The sequence below is a fragment of the Ictalurus furcatus genome, chromosome 21 (genome assembly GCF_023375685.1).
Source record: "Ictalurus furcatus strain D&B chromosome 21, Billie_1.0, whole genome shotgun sequence".
NCBI lineage: Eukaryota > Metazoa > Chordata > Actinopteri > Siluriformes > Ictaluridae > Ictalurus > Ictalurus furcatus.
Window position 1 is genome coordinate 15,291,974 of NC_071275.1, and position 18,669 is coordinate 15,310,642.

The 18,669-nt window shown below is 41.4% G+C and overlaps 1 protein-coding gene across 1 annotated transcript; it reads right to left on the bottom strand.

Moving 5' to 3' along the window:
• Nucleotides 1–13,469: 13,469 nt before the first annotated feature.
• Nucleotides 13,470–15,239, bottom strand: LOC128624705 (calcium-binding protein P-like). Its single transcript, XM_053652367.1, has 5 exons — nucleotides 15,025–15,239; nucleotides 14,683–14,827; nucleotides 14,451–14,566; nucleotides 14,275–14,375; nucleotides 13,470–14,202 (listed from the first exon to the last, which is right to left on the bottom strand). Exons 1-5 carry the CDS (start codon nucleotides 15,112–15,114, stop codon nucleotides 13,470–13,472), a joined length of 1,185 nt encoding a protein of 394 aa, XP_053508342.1. The 5' UTR covers nucleotides 15,115–15,239.
• Nucleotides 15,240–18,669: the final 3,430 nt, after the last annotated feature.

Below are 18,669 nucleotides of genomic sequence, written 5' to 3' on the forward strand. Positions count from 1 at the left end.
AAGATCCAAAGCAACTGAAGAAGTTCAAGCCAATGTGGCTATGGTGACCTCAGCACTACCCATAACAGATGCAAAGATGTAGCCGATTAACCATAAGGCTGAAATGGATGACACCCTGAGTCAGCTTGAACAGGTTGTGTTAACTGGGTGTTTATGGTAAGATTGTTGTATTGCAATGCTTGGGGCATCAGTTGAGTAATCCATGTGAGCCACTACTGCCACATCCAGTTCCTAAGTGTCCAGATCAGAAAGCAGAACACCTGTTCACTTGTTTACAGCAAATATTGTTGGATGTTTGACTTATTGGATGGAGTCCAACTTTTCCAGACATGAAGTGCCAACAGAAGTGTTGACTGATAAAAGCCCCAGTTTAGCAATGTGGAAATTAGGATTAGGATTTGAGACTGGGAGCCTTTGTAACACATTTTTCACTATCCATTGACTTTGGAGAGGTTGTCTGCAATTGTCAAAAAGCTAATGAGAAAAGCTAAAGACAGTGGAGTTAATTTCTACAAAGTATTAATTACTTATCACAGCACCCCACTAGAGCAAGTGTTCGTCTGCTTATCTCTTGATGGAATGGTGCCTTCACTCTAATTTACCTGTCAAAAGATCTTGAAATAGGCAAAGTAAGGAAAGAAAAAAAGTGGGACAGATCAAAGAGTAAGAGAGAGCAAAACAGAACATGTATTATGACTTGAAAATAGCTCCCAAGAGTCACTGAGCTGGAAAAGCTGGAGCTGGAGTCTTGAGTCTACATTCACCTCAATACACATCTTTCGTTGCTGCACATTATGCAAGACCATCAAGAGCTACTGCATAATTGAAAAAATTAATTCTAGCTATCTGTGAAACTAATAAAAACTAGTACTCAAAATTGAGTAGGATGAAATTACTCGGTATGTTCAGTTTTGATATTATGGTATTAAAACCTATCTGTCTGATTATTCCTAGTTAGCTTTGATAGGGTATTAACTAAAAATCTTTGATTATTTTTTGTCTTCTATAACAGGGGAGATATAAATTGACCTTATGGCAGTAAGAAGCTTCTTTTAATAGGTGTACAGGCTTTCCATGTTATTTGGAATACTACCAGTGTAGTTAGATGTTATTTACAATCCAAATTTTGAGTAGCACTTTCATACCTGAATCTTGATTATGCTTAGATGTAACATTTTCTCCCACCTGGCTATTATATTCCCTAATCATCTTCTGAAAAGAATATCCAAGTCCAGCATATAGTAAAATTATGCATACATCTGTTTGAGTACTGTGAATGAAAAGGGCAAACTGATTTTCAGTTGCTGGATACAAAGCATAGCCAACATGAGGGTATGCTCTGTGGGTGTGAGGTGAAGCACATTTATGTTGGTTGAGACATTTCAAATTATAAACATTAGACGTTTTCTATATCTATGGCAAACATTAAAGCAAGGGCATGTCCATCAGGGTGAGCACAGTTTCATTCTCATTTTGCCCACAACGTTCAATGTAAACCCAATGTAAACTGGGCCCTCAGAAGATGCTGCATTCAACCAGAGTGACTAGTGAAGTACCAGATTACACCATTCCCCAAAGAAAAATTAGATTAGAGAGGAAATATCCAAATTCCAGAAGACGTTCAGAGTCTAAAGGCCCCAGATACCTTTAAATGCCTTAGTGAGAACAACTGCATAGACCAAGTGAGTTAGGTTCAGGAAAGGGAGGGGGGGAAAAAAAAAAAAAAAAAAAAACAAAAAACCCAAAAAACCCCATTTAAGTCATTAAATATTTTCTATGCCATTTTCCTCAGCCAGTCAGACAAGGGTAGTGTGTACATAGCCATTTTAGCACCATGATCTTTTAGCATCAACTTCCAACTTTTCACAGAGCACACAAAGTTTGGGAAGTCAGGCCCAAACCAGAACTATAAGAAGGTTATGCAGTGCTTTTATAAAGCAGTACCTCATGTATTTTATACTAATTATGAAACAAAAAAAAAAAAAAAAAAAAAAAAAAAAACTGATTTGGTCAGCCAGAATGAGGGTCTTCTTGCAGATGGCTATAGATACATGCAAGTCATTTTAAGCTTTATTTTCTATGTCCGAGATGAAATTAATCTTTAAATAGGGATTTAAAATGGCACTGGTGAAAAGACCAGTTGGCACAACTCTGAAAATTCTATATTGGACTAGTAATTAGCATGAGGAGTTGGGATAGGTTTGCAAAATGAAGGAATAGACAACAGGGTCAATGAAGCAATACCTAGGCCAATGTCACAAGGCTCCACACCGTTAACTAGCATCAAGTACAAAAGTAGGAAGCACTACAGTAGAAGTCTTGAACAAACAAGACACATGACCACTGCACCATTTTGAATTTTTGTTTTTATTGATCCATTACCACCTCCATTTGATAACCACAGTATAGTATTGCTCATTTTCCTGGATGTGCTTTGACCTGTAGTGGAGAAAAGTGAGCAGGATCTGACAAATTTGGATGGGTTAACCACTGGAGAGCCTGGCATTTGATTTCAAGCCAGGTACTTGGGGAAAGGCATTCATCCAGGGCATTTGGTACATCTGTTTAACCCCACTGTTAGGGCCAGACACTGGAACACCAGGTGAGCCCATAGGGACATGAGGTTTATACATTCCAGGTAACCAAGGATACCAAAGCGGCTGATCAGCACTGGCTGGTGCAACTGTGATAGTTGTAGCAGCTGGAGTAGTTGTAGTGGTCTGGGTAACTGGGGGAGTTCCAGGCTGGCTATATTGGAAATGCCATGGCATACCATAAACATAAGGATAATACATTCCAGATAGCCAAGGATACAAAGGCAGCTGACCAACACTAGCTGGTCCAACTGTGGCAGCTGGAGTAGATGTAGCAGCTGGTGTAGTTGTAGCTGGAGTAGTTGTAGTGGTCTGGGTAACTGGGAGAGTTCCAGGATGGCCATTTTGGAAATTCCATGGCATTCCATAACCACTAGCATAATACATTCCAGGTAACCAAGGATAGAAAGGCAGCTGATCAGCACTAGCTGGTGCAACTGTGACAGCTGGAGTAGTTGTAGTAGCAGCAGCAGTAGTTGTAGTAGCTGGAGTAGTTGTAGTGGTCTGGGTAACTGGGAGAGTTCCCAGATGGCCATTTTGGAAGTTCCATGGCATTCCATAACCATAAGGATAATACAGTCCACGTAACCAAGGATAGAAAGGCAACTGATCAGCACTAGCTGGTGCAACCGTAGTAGCCAAGGTAGTCATGGGGGCATCTGTGGAAGCTTCAGGATCCCTAGAATGGAAATGCCATGTTATACAAGAACCATAAGGAAAAGGGTAACCCATATGAACATGTGGGACATACGTGTGAGCAGGTAAAGGAGTAGTAGCTGGGGGCTGAACAGCTGGGCAGGACAAGGTCAACTCCCTATCCATGTATTGCACAGACAAAAGCATCTTGGCACCCTGACAAAGGAAGTTAAAGGATTAACAGTCAAGTAGTTATGATCTCAGCATACAAGCCTACAAGTACAGAATTACCTCAAATTGCCAGCAGTTGCTTGCATATGGTGCAGTGAGGGTCAGTCCACCTCCCACAACTTCCAAGGTAAAGCCACAGGTGGAAGCTTGGTACACAGGTTGCCATACACCATTCACTAAAATCAAATGCTTTCTCAGTGCCAGATTACCCAGTAGCATTCCATCCCCAGACATTGTACAGCAAGTCACTCACTGAAAATAAATCCAATCCTAATACAGAAACTAATCTCACCCTTCAGCCTGAGAACAGCTGTAGACACACCAAGATTGACAACCATAGCTGAAGGGCTACAGGAGACAGTGAGAGGACAAGCCACAGGACAGACCATCTTCACAGCAACTCCCAAAACCCATAACGGCAGGATGTAACTATTCCCCTGCAATTACCAGTCTGACTTACTCATCAAGAACACATTTGAAAAAAAGACCAACATAAAATCCAAATGCATTTCTCTCTTTTTTTTAAAAAAAAAAAGAAAAAGGTATTATTGTAATCAGTAATGGGAACATTCTGAGGATAAGAACACACATGCAATTAGCATCTCTACAATGGGCCAGTCAACTGCAGGTTACCTGCTGTGCAACATTACAGCCAGCGTACTTGGCAATGAGTGCAACCTCTCTGTGGGCCCTCCTCAATGAAAAGCCACAGTGGGACGGCATTTGAGATAGTGGTACTAGGCCCTCCTCACCTAAGGAAAGCAAAGTTTTATTCTGTGCCAAAGAACAATTATTTTGCATTTTAGTCAGTTCAAACTGAAGGGAGAGTAGTTCCATTTTGAAAGCAAGACTGGTCAACATGAGAGCTTGACCACCACTTTGAAAATATATCACACTAGTTTGGAGCAAGTTAGTTAATGTTTGCAAGATCCCAGACAGTCACAAGGAATAAGACACTTGTATAGCCCTTAATTACAATTACATGCGGCAAGATAAATAAGACCAGTGGAAAAAAAAAAAAATTGAGCACAAGGCTTTCCCTCCAGAGATAAAGCATTACACTTGCTTTTTACCACAGGATTTTATGAAGTACTGCTTTCAACTGTACTGGAATTAGTGTGGTCTTTAAAACCAAAATTTTGATGCAGGAAAATTTCAGCAAGATCACACTCACTTGTCTCAACCAAGAAGTTGGGTACTTCACTTCCATGGATATGCAAGGACATTGAATCATCATCACACTGCACTGAGGGACTCCATCGCCTGAGCATTAAGGTTGACAGTTTGGACCCTTCTGGCAAACAAGTGAAAATAATTACACCAATATCAGGACAAGAACATGATGCCACATACCAAATGCTAGATTACATTTCTACCTGTTAACTCTGGCTGATCAGATTGGTATCCATTGGTGTCCCCAGCATATTCCTCATGCACTTTCTTAACCATGCCATTCTTGGTTTCATTTGTAATTCTGCTGGAACCAATGATGAGTCTTCCAGCCTGAACCAACTTACCCTTAGGAACTACAAGACAAAATGCTGAGGGAATCAAGATCAGTACTGCTAGAAACATAAGCCATGTTTCCCTTTTTTGCCACGACATTGCTACTCTTCTTACACGTTTACCTACACCACCACAAACTAAAACATTACGCAAGTGCTCAGTAGCCCTTGTGAGCCCATATATATATATATATATATTGTAGCCCTTAATTAGTTTCCCAAGGAAATCAGTGACATAGCGATCGAAAACACCTGTGACTAATTAGTGTGCTTTTTTCCCTCCACTATTCAGCTACTTATATAGGCCTTCATAAGTGCATCTGGACATGTTAGCCCAAGCAAAATTTGGCTACTGGGATTGCCTAAGACAATTTCATATGAAAACTATCTCCTGGATTTGGGACTGTATTGACAAAGAATCTTATCTCTATACTTATGTAAAAGTTCTGCACAGTGACATTAAGTGCCATTTTTCGATCCATTTTCTCTCAATTATTTTTGGAATTTGCCAATTTCCACCCACTAGTTAGCTCTCCTTTATCACACGACAGCATCTGCTTTCTACGAGAAACATGAACCCTTTACTCGGGCTCAGATTGGATTCAAATATCTTGGGGTGAATGTATCTCCAAAGCTCAAAGATTTATTTTACATAAACTTCTCCCCCTTCTTAAAAAGATTAAGGAAGATTTGGAACCTGCTTCCTGGTTCACTTTTTGGAATAATTAATGTGATAAAAATGAATATACTACCACGATTAGTTTGTTTATTTCAATCACTACCCTGTTAGCTGAATAAAGAATTTTTTTAATCCATAAAAAAATTATAAGCTCGTTTATTGTGAAGAATTCAAAACCTAGAATTTCTTTTAAAATATTAACTAGGACTAAAGAAAAAGGAGGACTGGGACTCCCTGACCATCAGCTGTACTACTGGGCCACTCAGACAAAAGGTATGATTATGTAGTGGGGTGTGTGTCATGGTTAAAACGTCACCCTTATTAACTACGTGGCCAATGGGCTCTCGTCCTACCACAGTATATAAGTGGTTGTTTATGCCTCCCAGAATGCGTCATGGTCGAAAACCCGCCTCTTCCTTTTGTTGCTATAGACTACAGAGTGTGACATTAGGCTACCGAGACTGTGTGCAGGTGTGATGTACTGCTCAGTCTCAGTGTGGTGTGCCGTCAAGACTCCCAACTGTGTAGCATGGTAGTTTAACGTAGCTCCGGTCGGAGTGCCAGCTGTTGCCGTCACAACTATTAAAGACGCTATCATGATTTTCATATGTGCCATCGTGAGTACTATGTCATTGGATCACGGGTCCTCGATTTTGCATGCGTTAAGGCGGGCTGAGTGAGATGTGGCCGTTTTGGTATAGCTCCTCCCCCTCACTCGCAGAGCCATGTTGCTGCTTGTTTGTGCTTTGATTTGGTTTTATTTTGCTTTGTTTTGTTCTGCTTTGTTTCGTTATTTTGTTTTATGTTGGTTACTGTCACTAAGATCAGTTTTCTTTAATTCAACTGTGTTGTAACATCCATCCATCCATCTTCTACCGCTTACTCCTTTTCAGGGTCACGGCGAACCTGAAGCCTATCCCAGGGAACATCGGGCACAAGGCAGGGTACACCCTGGACAGGGTGCCAGTCCATCGCAGGGCACAATCACATACACACTCACACACCCACTTGTGTTCTAACAGTCTTTATCAATTAGGCTGATACTGCTATGTGGTAGTAATGGTTTGTCAGCTTTGGTAAACTTGCTACCTGTAATCAGTTTGAGCTTGGGGTTATCTGTGTTTTTGTGACAGTAAGTTTGTCTTTGTTTTGTTTTATTCTTTTGTTTGTCTGCTTTGAGCATATTGTAATTGTGTTTTTGTTTTCTAATTGTACGAGCCGAGTGCTTCCTGAGCCTGGGGGGGTTCTTTGCTGTACTTTAGGCTTTACTTCATTAAGGGTCATTATTATTGCAGTGTTTATTTGCAGTGAATTTTTGGGTATGATTCTGATTAGTGGGGTGCTTTTCCCTTTTGTATAGCTGGTGCTGTCATACTAGCCTGCCCTTCATACAGGAAGCCTCAGTCCTCCTATGATCATTGTTAATTTCTTCTTGTGACTGTTTTATTTGACCAATGCCTGACTGCGTTGGCTGCTTTTTAAAAAAATAATTATTGGCCAGTCTTTTTAACTTTAAAATAAAAGGCATTTCTGTATGGAAACACATGCCTCTTGCCTGTTCTAAGTGGAATGTATTTGTGTGTCTTTATTTGGGTTATTTTCCCCATTTTCTCGGGGTGGCATAGTCGCTACGAAAATGAGCCACATTGCTACAATTAGCTGGATGCAAGAACGCAGAACTGCTCACTGGACAGATATTGAAGAAGACATTTGCTCTCCTACGCCTCTGACCTCTTTACCTTTTATTAACAACATAAACGCATTACACCTCCAGGGTCTGGGGTTCGATTCCCATTCATACACTACGGACACTTTAGACATGGCCCGGCGGGCCATGCGTGTGCGGAGTTTGCATGTTCTCCCCGTGCTGCGGTGGTTTCCTCCGGGTGCTCCGGTTTCCTCCCCCGGTCCAAAGACATGCATGGTAGGCTGATTGGCGTGTCTAAAGTGTCCGTAGTGTATGAATGGGTGTGTGAGTGTGTATATGATTGTGCCCTGCGATGGACTGGCACCCTGTCCAGGGTGTACCCTGCCTTGTGCCCGATGCTTCCTGGGATAGGCTCCAGGTTTCCCGTGACCCTGAAAAGGAGTAAGCGGTTGAAGATGGATGGATGGATAAACGCATTACATTCAGTGACAAGAACTCAAGTTATTTATAATTCACTTCGGGCCTGGCGAGATGTAAAGAGGTTCTGTGGATCCTTTCCTAAAGTTCTACTTTAGCTCCTCTGTCCTCCAACCCAGACCTGCTGCCCGCTCTTGGAAAATCCTTGTTTATAAAGTGACAAGAATATGGTATATACCAGTTTCAACATTTGTTTACTAATCGCTCCTTTAAGTGCTTCTCGGATTTAACCTCAGAGTGCAAGATTCCGAGACAGGAGTTTGACAAATATTTGCAAATTCGTCATTTGATAACCACTTTTGAAAAGGCGGACCGACTATCACCGGAGTGGTCCAGGATAGAGGAGATTCTGATGAATTCAACCCCACTGAAAGGGAAAATCTCTGTGACATATTGTTCTCCGTTAGACCATCATCATTCTTCCCTGGCCTCACTAAAAAATGTGTGGCAAAGGGACCTTGGGTGTAACTTCGATGAAGACCAGTGGGGGACTACATGTAAGAATGTTTTCACCAATCATTATCCTGTAACAAAATAACGGAACAGAACTACAAATTTATGCGCAGGATGTACCTCACCCCACTTCGTCTGAGTAAAAATGTACCCTAATATAATCATCTAAATGTCGTCGATGTAATACCTATACACGATCGATCATGCACATCGTCTGGGAATGTAGAAAAGGTAAACATTTTTGGAAAGAGGTATACGATTTGACGGCAAAGTTTTGGAAACCCCGTTGGACCTCACGCCTATACGATATCTTTTTGGTACAGCGCTAGACAGGACACTTGATCCTATATCTGCAAAAAGGACTTCAACATCTCCAGCACCACCACGCTGAGCACTGGCGCCCCCCAGGGCTGTGTGCTCAGTCCACTGCTGTTCACTCTGCTGACTCACGGCTGTGCAGCAATGCACGGCTACAACCATATCATCAAGTTCGCCGATGACACGAGCGTGGTGGGTCTCATCTGCAAGAACGGTGAGTCAGCATACAGAGAGGAGGTGCAGCAGCTAACGGACTGGTGCAGAGCCAACAACCTCTCTCTGAATGTGGACAAAACAAAAGAGATGGTTGTTGACTTCAGGAGAGCACGGAGCGACCACTCTCCGCTGAACATCGATGGCTCCTCCGTGGATATCGTCAAGAGCATCAAATTCCTTGGTGTTCACCTGATGGAGAACCTCACCTGGTCCCTCAACACCAGCTCCATAGCCAAGAAGGCCCAGCAGCGTCTCTATTTTCTACAAAGTCTGAAGAAAGCCCATCTCCCACCTCCCATCCTCACCACGTGCTACAGAGGAACTATTGAGAGCATCCTGAGCAGCTGCATCACTGTCTGGTTCGGAAATGGCACCTCATCGGATCGCAAGACCCTGCAACGGATAGTGAAGACAGCTGAGAAGATCATCGGGCTCTCCCCGCCATCACAGACATTTACACCACATGCTGCATCTACAAAGCCACCAGCATTGTGGATAATCCCACACACCCCTCACACACAATCTTCACCCTACTGCCGTCTGGAAAAAAGTACCGAAGCATTTGGGCCCTCACAACCAGACTGTGTAATAGCTTCTTCCCCCAAGCCATCAGACTCCTCAATACTCAGAGACTGGACTGATACACACACACACACACACACACTCTGAACTGAACACCATCCCACTCCCACTGAAATATTTGCACATTCATGCATTGACACTGTTGCATTTTTTGCTGCTACTGTATTATAAAAAATATAGTATCTAATCTATTGTCACTATATACACTTTACCTGGCTGTTAACACAATAACTGCCATGTCCATGTTTGGTATAAGCTAATCTGCTGAATACTAAGTTATAGCATGTTATGTTTACATTTATACCATTTTAAAATTATATTGTTACTCCTTGGCACTCTGTTATATCAGACACTTCCACTCTAAAACTGTGTACTTTTTGGCGCTACACTGTCACTTACTGTACCTATTGTCCTGTTTTAGTAGTACTGTAGTAGTAGAATTTGCAAAAAAGACTGGCATAACATCATACGTTGCGAAAAATACATTTTGCTTAATTGGAATCAGCAAAGGCCTCCAACATTTGATCTGTTTAAACAACTTCTGAATGATACATTATGACTGGAACAGCATACCTACTATTTAAGAAGCAAGGCTGATGTCTTCCTGAGAATATGGGTGCCTCTCATAGACCTCTAACCCTCTGGCCACCTTAGGTGGATACGCTTTATAAACTGTACCTGTACAACCATATTTTTTGACCATAGCTGGAACTGGACTGTCCTTCTTATTTTATTTTATTTGTTAAATAATTAATTGGGAGGCCCCACAACGGCTTAGTGGTTAGCACTTTCGCCTCAAACATCCAGGATCCAGGGTTTGGCTCCCGCCACTGCCCTGTGTGTGCACTGAGTCTGCATATTCTCTGCGTGCCTCGGGGGTTTCCTCCGGGTACTCAAGTTTCCTCCCCCAGTCCAAAGACATGCATGGTAGGCTGATTGGCATGTCCAAATTGTCCGTAGTGTATGAACGTATAGGCTCCAGGTTCTCTGCGACCCTGTAGGATAAGCGGTACCGAAAATGGATGACCATAATTATTCTACTACCTTTTTTTAGAAGCCTTTACTTGTCACATATGCATTACAGCACAGTGAAATTATTTTCTTTGCATATCCCAGCTTGTTAGGAAGTTGGGGTAAGAGCACAGGGTCAGCCATGATACAGCGCCCCTGGAGCAGGGAGGGTTAAGGGCATTGCTCAATTGCCCAACAGTGGCAGATTGGCAGTGCTGGGGCTTGAACCCCTGACCTTCTGTTCGGTAAAATATCAAAACTAATTAAGAGATAATAGAAAATGTTTTGGGACGTACCCAACTCTACTAGAGAAAGGGATGTTTGGAAGAGTCCACATAGAAAGAAATGAGGCCTTTTTAACAAACACACCAACACTGAGGGACTCCAGTGCATTGTGGCGAGTTGGCGGCGGAGATCGCGCTGGAGATTGTGTTCAGTGATCACAACATTAGCCGGTGGCTGAATGATATGTATATGTATATTGAGCCGCGGTACCTGTGAGTAATCATACAACTTCGTGTCTGGTGTTTGTTCAACCCAGTGGTAAGTACACCTCTCCCTTTTTCACATTGGGACTTGGTAGATTTAGTTTGACACTCCGATCTTTGTGTTAAGGTAAATAGTGGGGAGTTGAGCATCTAAATCTTCTCTAAGACAAATCCCTAGCCGAAGACGCTACATGTGACGCCGCCGCTGTTTTGCTTTACGGTCATTTTCTTGATCTGTTTTGCTTTACTTAGTGTATTGCGTCAACGTCATTTTCTTAATTGTTTTGCTTTACCGTCGCTTTCTTTATTGTTTTTATTTATTGTTTTGCTTCAATGTATAGTTTTGCTTAACTGCTTTGCTATGGGCATTTTGCTGGGCTGGTTCGGTTACGGGCTTTGCTTTTGCTGTGTTGCTTAGCGGCACGCTTGGGCTGTCTGTTTACGTGCCTTGCCTCCGTTGTGCTGCATATCAGCTTTATTTTGCTGCTGGTGTAATTTCAATTTAGTTTTTCTCTGTTTGTGTTGTTTCATTTTTTAAATATTTTTCGTTGTCCCTGGGATAAGCTCCAGTTTTCCCCGTGACCCTGAAGAAGGAGTAAGCGGTAGAAGATGGATGGATGGATGGATGGATATTTTTCGTTGTGCTAGTGTCTGTTTTGTTAACTTTAGTTTTGGATGTATTTTTGGTTTGTTTTGCAACCACATGTAGTATGAGAGGCTAATTAGTAAATTCGTGTTTTCCAGACTCAAGCCTGTTCTTTCAGGTTTGTTTCTCCACATAACCACCTTACTATTGATGGGGTGTATGCTATACCTTTTTGTCTCCATGCTATAGTGGCTATATTTTCTTTTTATTTACTGTTTACCATACTTCTGGTTCTGCTTAGGTGCTGTTAAATGCCTCTATTTTATGTGGTGGTGTCAGTGGGCCTGGGTGTTATAGCCACCACACCATGGTGTCTGTAATATTTGGTTTTCTTTGTTTATTGTTTAGTGTTTGTGTAATTTTGGGTTAACCAGTGTTTTCTTTCTCTCTAGGAGCCAGTGAGTCTTGGTGTGGGACAGGGGAGGCTAGCTGCATTTATTCGGTGGTGTGTGCTTCACAGCGTGCTCAGTGTGCCAACACAACTTCCTTATGGTGTAGGTAATGTTTGATAACTTTGGTGTGACTTGAGGTGGGTTTGGATGACTTCCCAAGCTGTAGATGGCCTGCCATGTTCCTGCCAAGCCTTGGCCTGGAGAAGTGTTTAGTTTTAAAATCCTTATTGTGCTTCATGGGAGAGTGATTTTATATTTATGTTATGTTTTAATGGTGCTTAAGTGTCAATAAAATTTAATTTTTTTATATTCATACTCATGTCTCACTCATGTTCTTTGCCCCAATAGGTAAAACTTATAAGTGCCTTTATTTGGCAGTATTTCCCTGGTTCTCCCCCAGGGTGGTGTAGTTGGATTTATTAAATTTGGATAAATGTTTCCCTCCACTTGGTAATGCCACACATAAAACCCTTCATTAATGCATTTGGATCTGTTAGGTTTAGTAAAGTTAGGACAGTGGGATTGACTAAATGAATTTGATATAAAAAGCACTTTTATTGATTTGGAGCTGCATCAGCAAAGAAGCTTATCATTTCACTAACTGGAGTCGATCCAAGTAGAAAGTTGCTAGTGATGGTGAGTGCTGTTATTCTGGCTTTGGCACCAAGCTAAATATAAACCCAATCTTTGCTTTCAGATGATGATGCAGTCTACCAAAATGACTTGCAAAGTCTCTGCTGATTATACAGTTTACCCATGCAACAGCTAGATTAGGGAGGAACTCTCCAAATTCCAGAGGACAGTCACACTCTACATGCCCCAGATACCTTTAAATGACCAGGACTGCGTAGACCAAGTCAGTTATGTTCAGGAAGGGGAAACCCTTCAAGTCATAAAATATTTCCCATGCCATTTTCCTCAGCCAGTCAGGCAAGGGCAGTGTGTACATAGCCATTTTAGCACAATGATCTTTTAACATCAACTTCCAATTTTTCAGCAAGCACATGAGGTTTGGGTAGTCAGGCCCAAACCAGAACTATAAGGTTATGCAGTGCTTTTATAAAGCAGTACCTCATGTATTTTATACTAATTATGAAACAAAAAAAAAACTGATTTGGTCAGCCAGAATGAGGGTCTTCTTGCAGATGGCTATAGATACATGCAAGTCATTTTAAGCTTTATTTTCTATCCAAGGTGATGAAATTAATCTTTAAATAGGGATTTAAAAGGGAATTGGTGAAGAGAACACCAGTTGGCACAATTCCAAAAATTCTATATTGGATTAGTAATTAGCATGAGGAGCTGGGATAGGTTTGCAAAATGAAGGAATATACAACAGGGTCAATGAGGCAATACCTAAGCCAATGTCACAAGGCTCCACCTAGTTAACTAGCATCAAGTACAAGAGTAGGAAGCACTAGAGAAGAAATCTTGAACAAACAAGACACATGACCACTGCACCATTTTGAATTTTTGTTTTTATTGATCCATCACCACCTCCATTTGATAGCCACAGTATAGTATTGCTCATTTTCCTGGATGTGCTTTGACCTGTAGTGGAGAAGTGAGCAGGATCTGACAAATTTGGATAGGTTAACCACTGGAGAGCCTGGCATTTGATTTCAAGCCAGGTACTTGGGGAAAGGCATTCATCCAGGGCATTTGGTACATCTGCCGTTTAACCCCACTGTTAGGGGCAGACACTGGAACACCAGGTGAACCCATAGGGACATAAGGCTTATACATTCCAGGTAACCAAGGATACAAAAGCGGCTGATCAGCACTGGCTGGTGCAACTGTGGCAGCTGGAGTAGTTGTGGTGGTCTGGGTAACTGGGGGAGTTGCAGGATGACCATATTGGAAATTCCATGGCATTCCATAACCACTAGGATAATACATTCCAGATAACCAAGGATAGAAAGGCAGCTGATCAGCACTAGCTGGTGCAACTGTGGCAGCTGGAGTAGTTGTGGTGGTCTGGGTAACTGGGGGAGTTCCAGGCTGGCTATATTGAAAACGCCATGGCATACCATAAACATAAGGATTATACACTCCAGATAACCAAGGATACAAAGGCAGCTGACCAGCACTAGTTGGTGCAACTGTGGCAGCTGGAGTAGTTGTAGCAGCAGCTGAAGTAGTTGTGGTGGTCTGGGTAACTGGGGGAGTTCCCAGATGGCCATTTTGGAAGTTCCATGGCATTCCATAACCATAAGGATAATACAGTCCACGTAACCAAGGATAGAAAGGCAACTGATCAGCACTAGCTGGTGCAACCGTAGTAGCCAAGGTAGTCATATGGGCATCTGTGGAAGCTTCAGGATCCCTAGAATGGAAATGCCATGTTATACAAGAACCATAAGGAAAAGGGTAACCCATATGAACATGTGGGACATACGTGTGAGCAGGTAAAGGAGTAGTAGCTGGGGGCTGAACAGCTGGGCAGGACAAGGTCAACTCCCTATCCATGTATTGCACAGACAAAAGCATCTTGGCACCCTGACAAAGGAAGTTAAAGGATTAACAGTCAAGTAGTTATGATCTCAGCATACAAGCCTACAAGTACAGAATTACCTCAAATTGCCAGCAGTTGCTCGCATATGGTGCAGTGAGGGTCAGTCCACCTCCCACAACTTCCAAGGTAAAGCCACAGGTGGAAGCTTGGTACACAGGTTGCCATACACCATTCACTAAAATCAAATGCTTTCTCAGTGCCAGATTACCCAGTAGCATTCCATCCCCAGACATTGTACGGCAAGTCACTCACTGAAAATAAATCCAATCCTAATACAGAAACTAATCTCACCCTTCAGCCTGACAGCAGCTGTAGACACACCAAGATTGACAACCATAGCTGAAGGGCTACAGGAGACAGTGAGAGGACAAGCCACAGGACAGACCATCTTCACAGCAACTCCCGAAACCCGTAACGGCAGGATGTAGCTATTCCCCTGCAATTACCAATATGACTTGCTCATCAAGAACACATTTGAAAGAGACCAACATAAAATGCAAATGTATTTCTTTAAAAAAAAAAAAGAAAAAAAAAAAGGTGGTATTATTCTAGTCAGTAATGGGAACATTTTTTGAGGATAAGAAAATACATGCAATTAGCATCTCTACAATGGGCCAGGCAACTGCAGGTTACCTGCTGTGCAACATTACAGCCAGCGTACTTGGCAGTGAGTGCAACGTCTCTGTGTGCCCTCCTCAACAAAACGCCACAGTGGGACGGCATTTGTGATAGTGGTACTAGGCCCTCCTCACCTAAGGAAAGCAAAGTTTTATTCTGTGCCACAGAGCATCATTTTGCTTTCTAGTTCAAACTGAACAGAGTGCAGTCCTGTTTTAAAAGGAAGGACATTCAACAAGAGCTTGACCACCTAAAAATAAAACAGTTGTTTGGGGCAAGTAAGTTAATACTTGCAGGTTAGACTCAGCCAGATTATATTTAAATCTGGAGTGATTTTAAAATTAAGGCCTAAAGATTAGAATAGCCCTTACTTCAAACCATGTCAATGAGAAATAAATCCAGTGAAAGTCAAGCATTAGACTTTATGCTCCATAAATAAAGTCTTAGTGTTCCTTAAAGCCTTAAGGCATTTGAATGCATGGAAGGTGTTCAACAGCACTTAGCAAAGCCACACTCACTTGTCTCAACCAAGAAGTTGGGTACTTGATTTCCCTGAATTTGCAGGGTCATTGAATCACTATCACACCACACTGAGGGACTCCAACGCCTTTGCATTAACTTGGCTAGTTTGGACCCTTCTAACAAGCAAGAGAAGACAGTTACACCATTATCAGTACAAGAACATGATACCACAGACCACATGCTAGATTACATTTTGTACCTGTTAACTCTGGTTGATCAGATTGGTACCCATTGGCATCTCCAGCATGTTCATGTACCTTCTTGACAAGGTCATCCTTGGGTTCATTTGTAGCTCTGCTGGAGCCAATGATAAGTCTACCAGCCTGGACTGCATTACCTTTAGGAACTGCCTCAAGAAAAAAAACTGAGAGGTTTAGAATCAGTACTACCATTAGCATCAGACAGTTTTGCTTTTGCCACAACATTTGTATGCCTTTTCCTAGATCACCTGCAACCACACAAACTAAAAGAAGACATTAAGTCACCCTTACTTGGGAGTCAATATATACTGTAACCTTTAATTAGTTTCCAGAGGAAATCAGTGGTATAGCAATCTAAATCACCTGTAACCAATTAGTGTGGTTTGCGTTTGTTTCCACTGATAAGTTACCTATAAAACCCTTCATAAGTGCACTTGGATCTGTTAGCTTTAGCAAAATTAGAAGAGTGGGATTGGCTAAGTTAATTTAATAAAAAAAAATTAAAAAAAGCACCTTAATTGACTTGGAGTTGGATCGACAAAGAATCTTATCTTTACACTAACATTAGAGTTCATCTAAGTGATGATAATAAAAAAGACAGCTTTCACATGTTCCACATGTCTGAAACAGTTGGAAATTTGCTAGGAATTGTACATATAAACACAATGTCCCCCTTCTTAGTTAAGGATAGGAAAAAAGCCAAAAATCACAGTTGTAGAATTACACAGTTTAGATAAATCTTCTAGTCGTCATATTTCAAAAAGAACTGTTAAATGCCACTTTCATAAAAACAAGCTGTTTGGAAGTATTGAATGAAAGAAGCCTTTGCTGTCCTTAGAACTACAAATGGCATCAAGTATTTTTGGTCAGCTGTTGTCTGGCATTCTTTGTTCTGCATATTCCCTCATAACCTTCAAGAAATGTCTGAAGACTCGGGTTTTTCGCAAGACAACTTCAACATTGATATAGAAACACATGCAGATCTCTGAGAGCTATATACTGTATATCTATATATCCTTGTTCTCTTTTGGTATGCACTTACCTTTTGTCAGTGTGGTTATTCCTTACTTTGGTATTATTTTTGTCTGTAACAATTGTTATTGTGTCTGATTTGTGATTGGACTGCTTTGTTACTAGTGTAGGAGTTCTGCAGAACAGGGCTTTAACAAATGTTTAGAACAACTGTGTTTCTCAATTTTGGTCCTGGAGTACCATCAACACCTTGCACATTTTTGGTTTTTACTTACTTGATTCAACTCATGAACTAATTAATAAGCCTGAAGTAGCTTTGGGCTGGGTGACTTCAAGGAAGAGAAAATACTAAAATATGTTCGGCGGTGGTACTCCAGGACAAGGATTGAGAATCACTGGTTCTAGTCAATTCTTAAATTAGCTTGGATCCTGCTCCAGTTGTTAGTCACTTTGTTTAAAATTAATACATGAATAAAATGGAAAAAAGTAGAAGAAGAAATATAAATATAGCATGAAGAGTACTCACTTCAATGTACTGAGAGAAGCTCCACGCTCACTATTACAGAGCTCTTTAAAACCGATCTCCTATTCTTGCGAGCAGTCAAAAGTCGGACACGGAGAAATCAAAGAATAAGACTCTTTCTCTGTTCTTACTGCCAGGCCCCTGAGCTGATGTTTACAATGAAATACTACTTATGTTAAACTGTGTATCATATGGTCAATTTCTGATGTGATAATTCCTAGTAAACAACGCCATTACCACCTTCAACAAAGCGTATTAGCTCAGGTACTGCTGTATATAATACCCTGAAGAGAGATTCACTGAAGTGGAACTGCAAAGGATACTTCTGTAGTGACCAATGAATACAGCTGTTATTTTGCTGTGTTGTATTTATGTCTTGCTTTCCACAAGTAGTGTGCTCCCAACTGCACCGTAATTACTTTTTAGAGTAAAGCTTTAAATGTACACTATATACACCTCCATCCATCCATTTTCCATACCACATATCTTACACAGGGTGATGGGGAACCTGGAGCCAAACCCAGGGAACTTAGGGCACAAGGCAGGGGACACCTTGGACAGGATGCCAACCCATCCCAGGGCACAATCACACACTCATTCACAAACCCATTTACACACTACGGACAATTTGGAAATGGCAACAAATGTCTGAAACCAGAGTATCCAATTTAAATCCCCTCCGCACAATGAGAATCCCCAACCCTTGAGGTGTGATGCATACGTGCTAAACCACGTGCTAAACCACTGTGCCCCCCACTATATGCACCTTTCTACGTAAAAGCTACATACTAGATGTAGAAAAGGTTTACATTTGAGGGTTTCACCCCAGCAACAAGTAATGGTACAGTTTAGTATCCAGTTTCCAGTACGGTTTAATAGTTTCTCAGATTGTGTGGCATTTAAATAGGAAATATACATACAAAATAAAATGTAAAAAAAAAATAGAGTAAAAGTAGTCCAGGTCATTTTTAAATTACGTGAAGTATTTTTCAAACTTAAGGCAATGTGCAACATGTTATGTGTTGATGCGATCTCACCTGGTATTATCAGGTACGTCCTGTAAATTCACACATCTGTGGTGTAACGTCTTTGTTTGTCTTAACAAAGTTCTGCTACAGCTTTACCTGAAGTCTTCATTAGTGCTTATTCCATGTAATTTAACATGTCTACTCTGGTTTTATATAACTTGATGCATGTTAAGTGAAATTATTAAATGACTAAAACATTTGTGAATGCCTGTTATGTAAGAAGATGTATTTCTGTAGTTCCTGGTAATGTTTCAAAAACTCACCATTCATAAAAAAAATATCTGACGGGGGTCATTTTAGGGTTAAGGCACAAACCGTGGGAATTAACTCTTTCCTAGGCCGTGCATGTTAAACAAGGTGCACTTGTATTGCGCATCTCTTTCGGTCCACCTTAAGAGCGCAGTTAGGCAGTGTT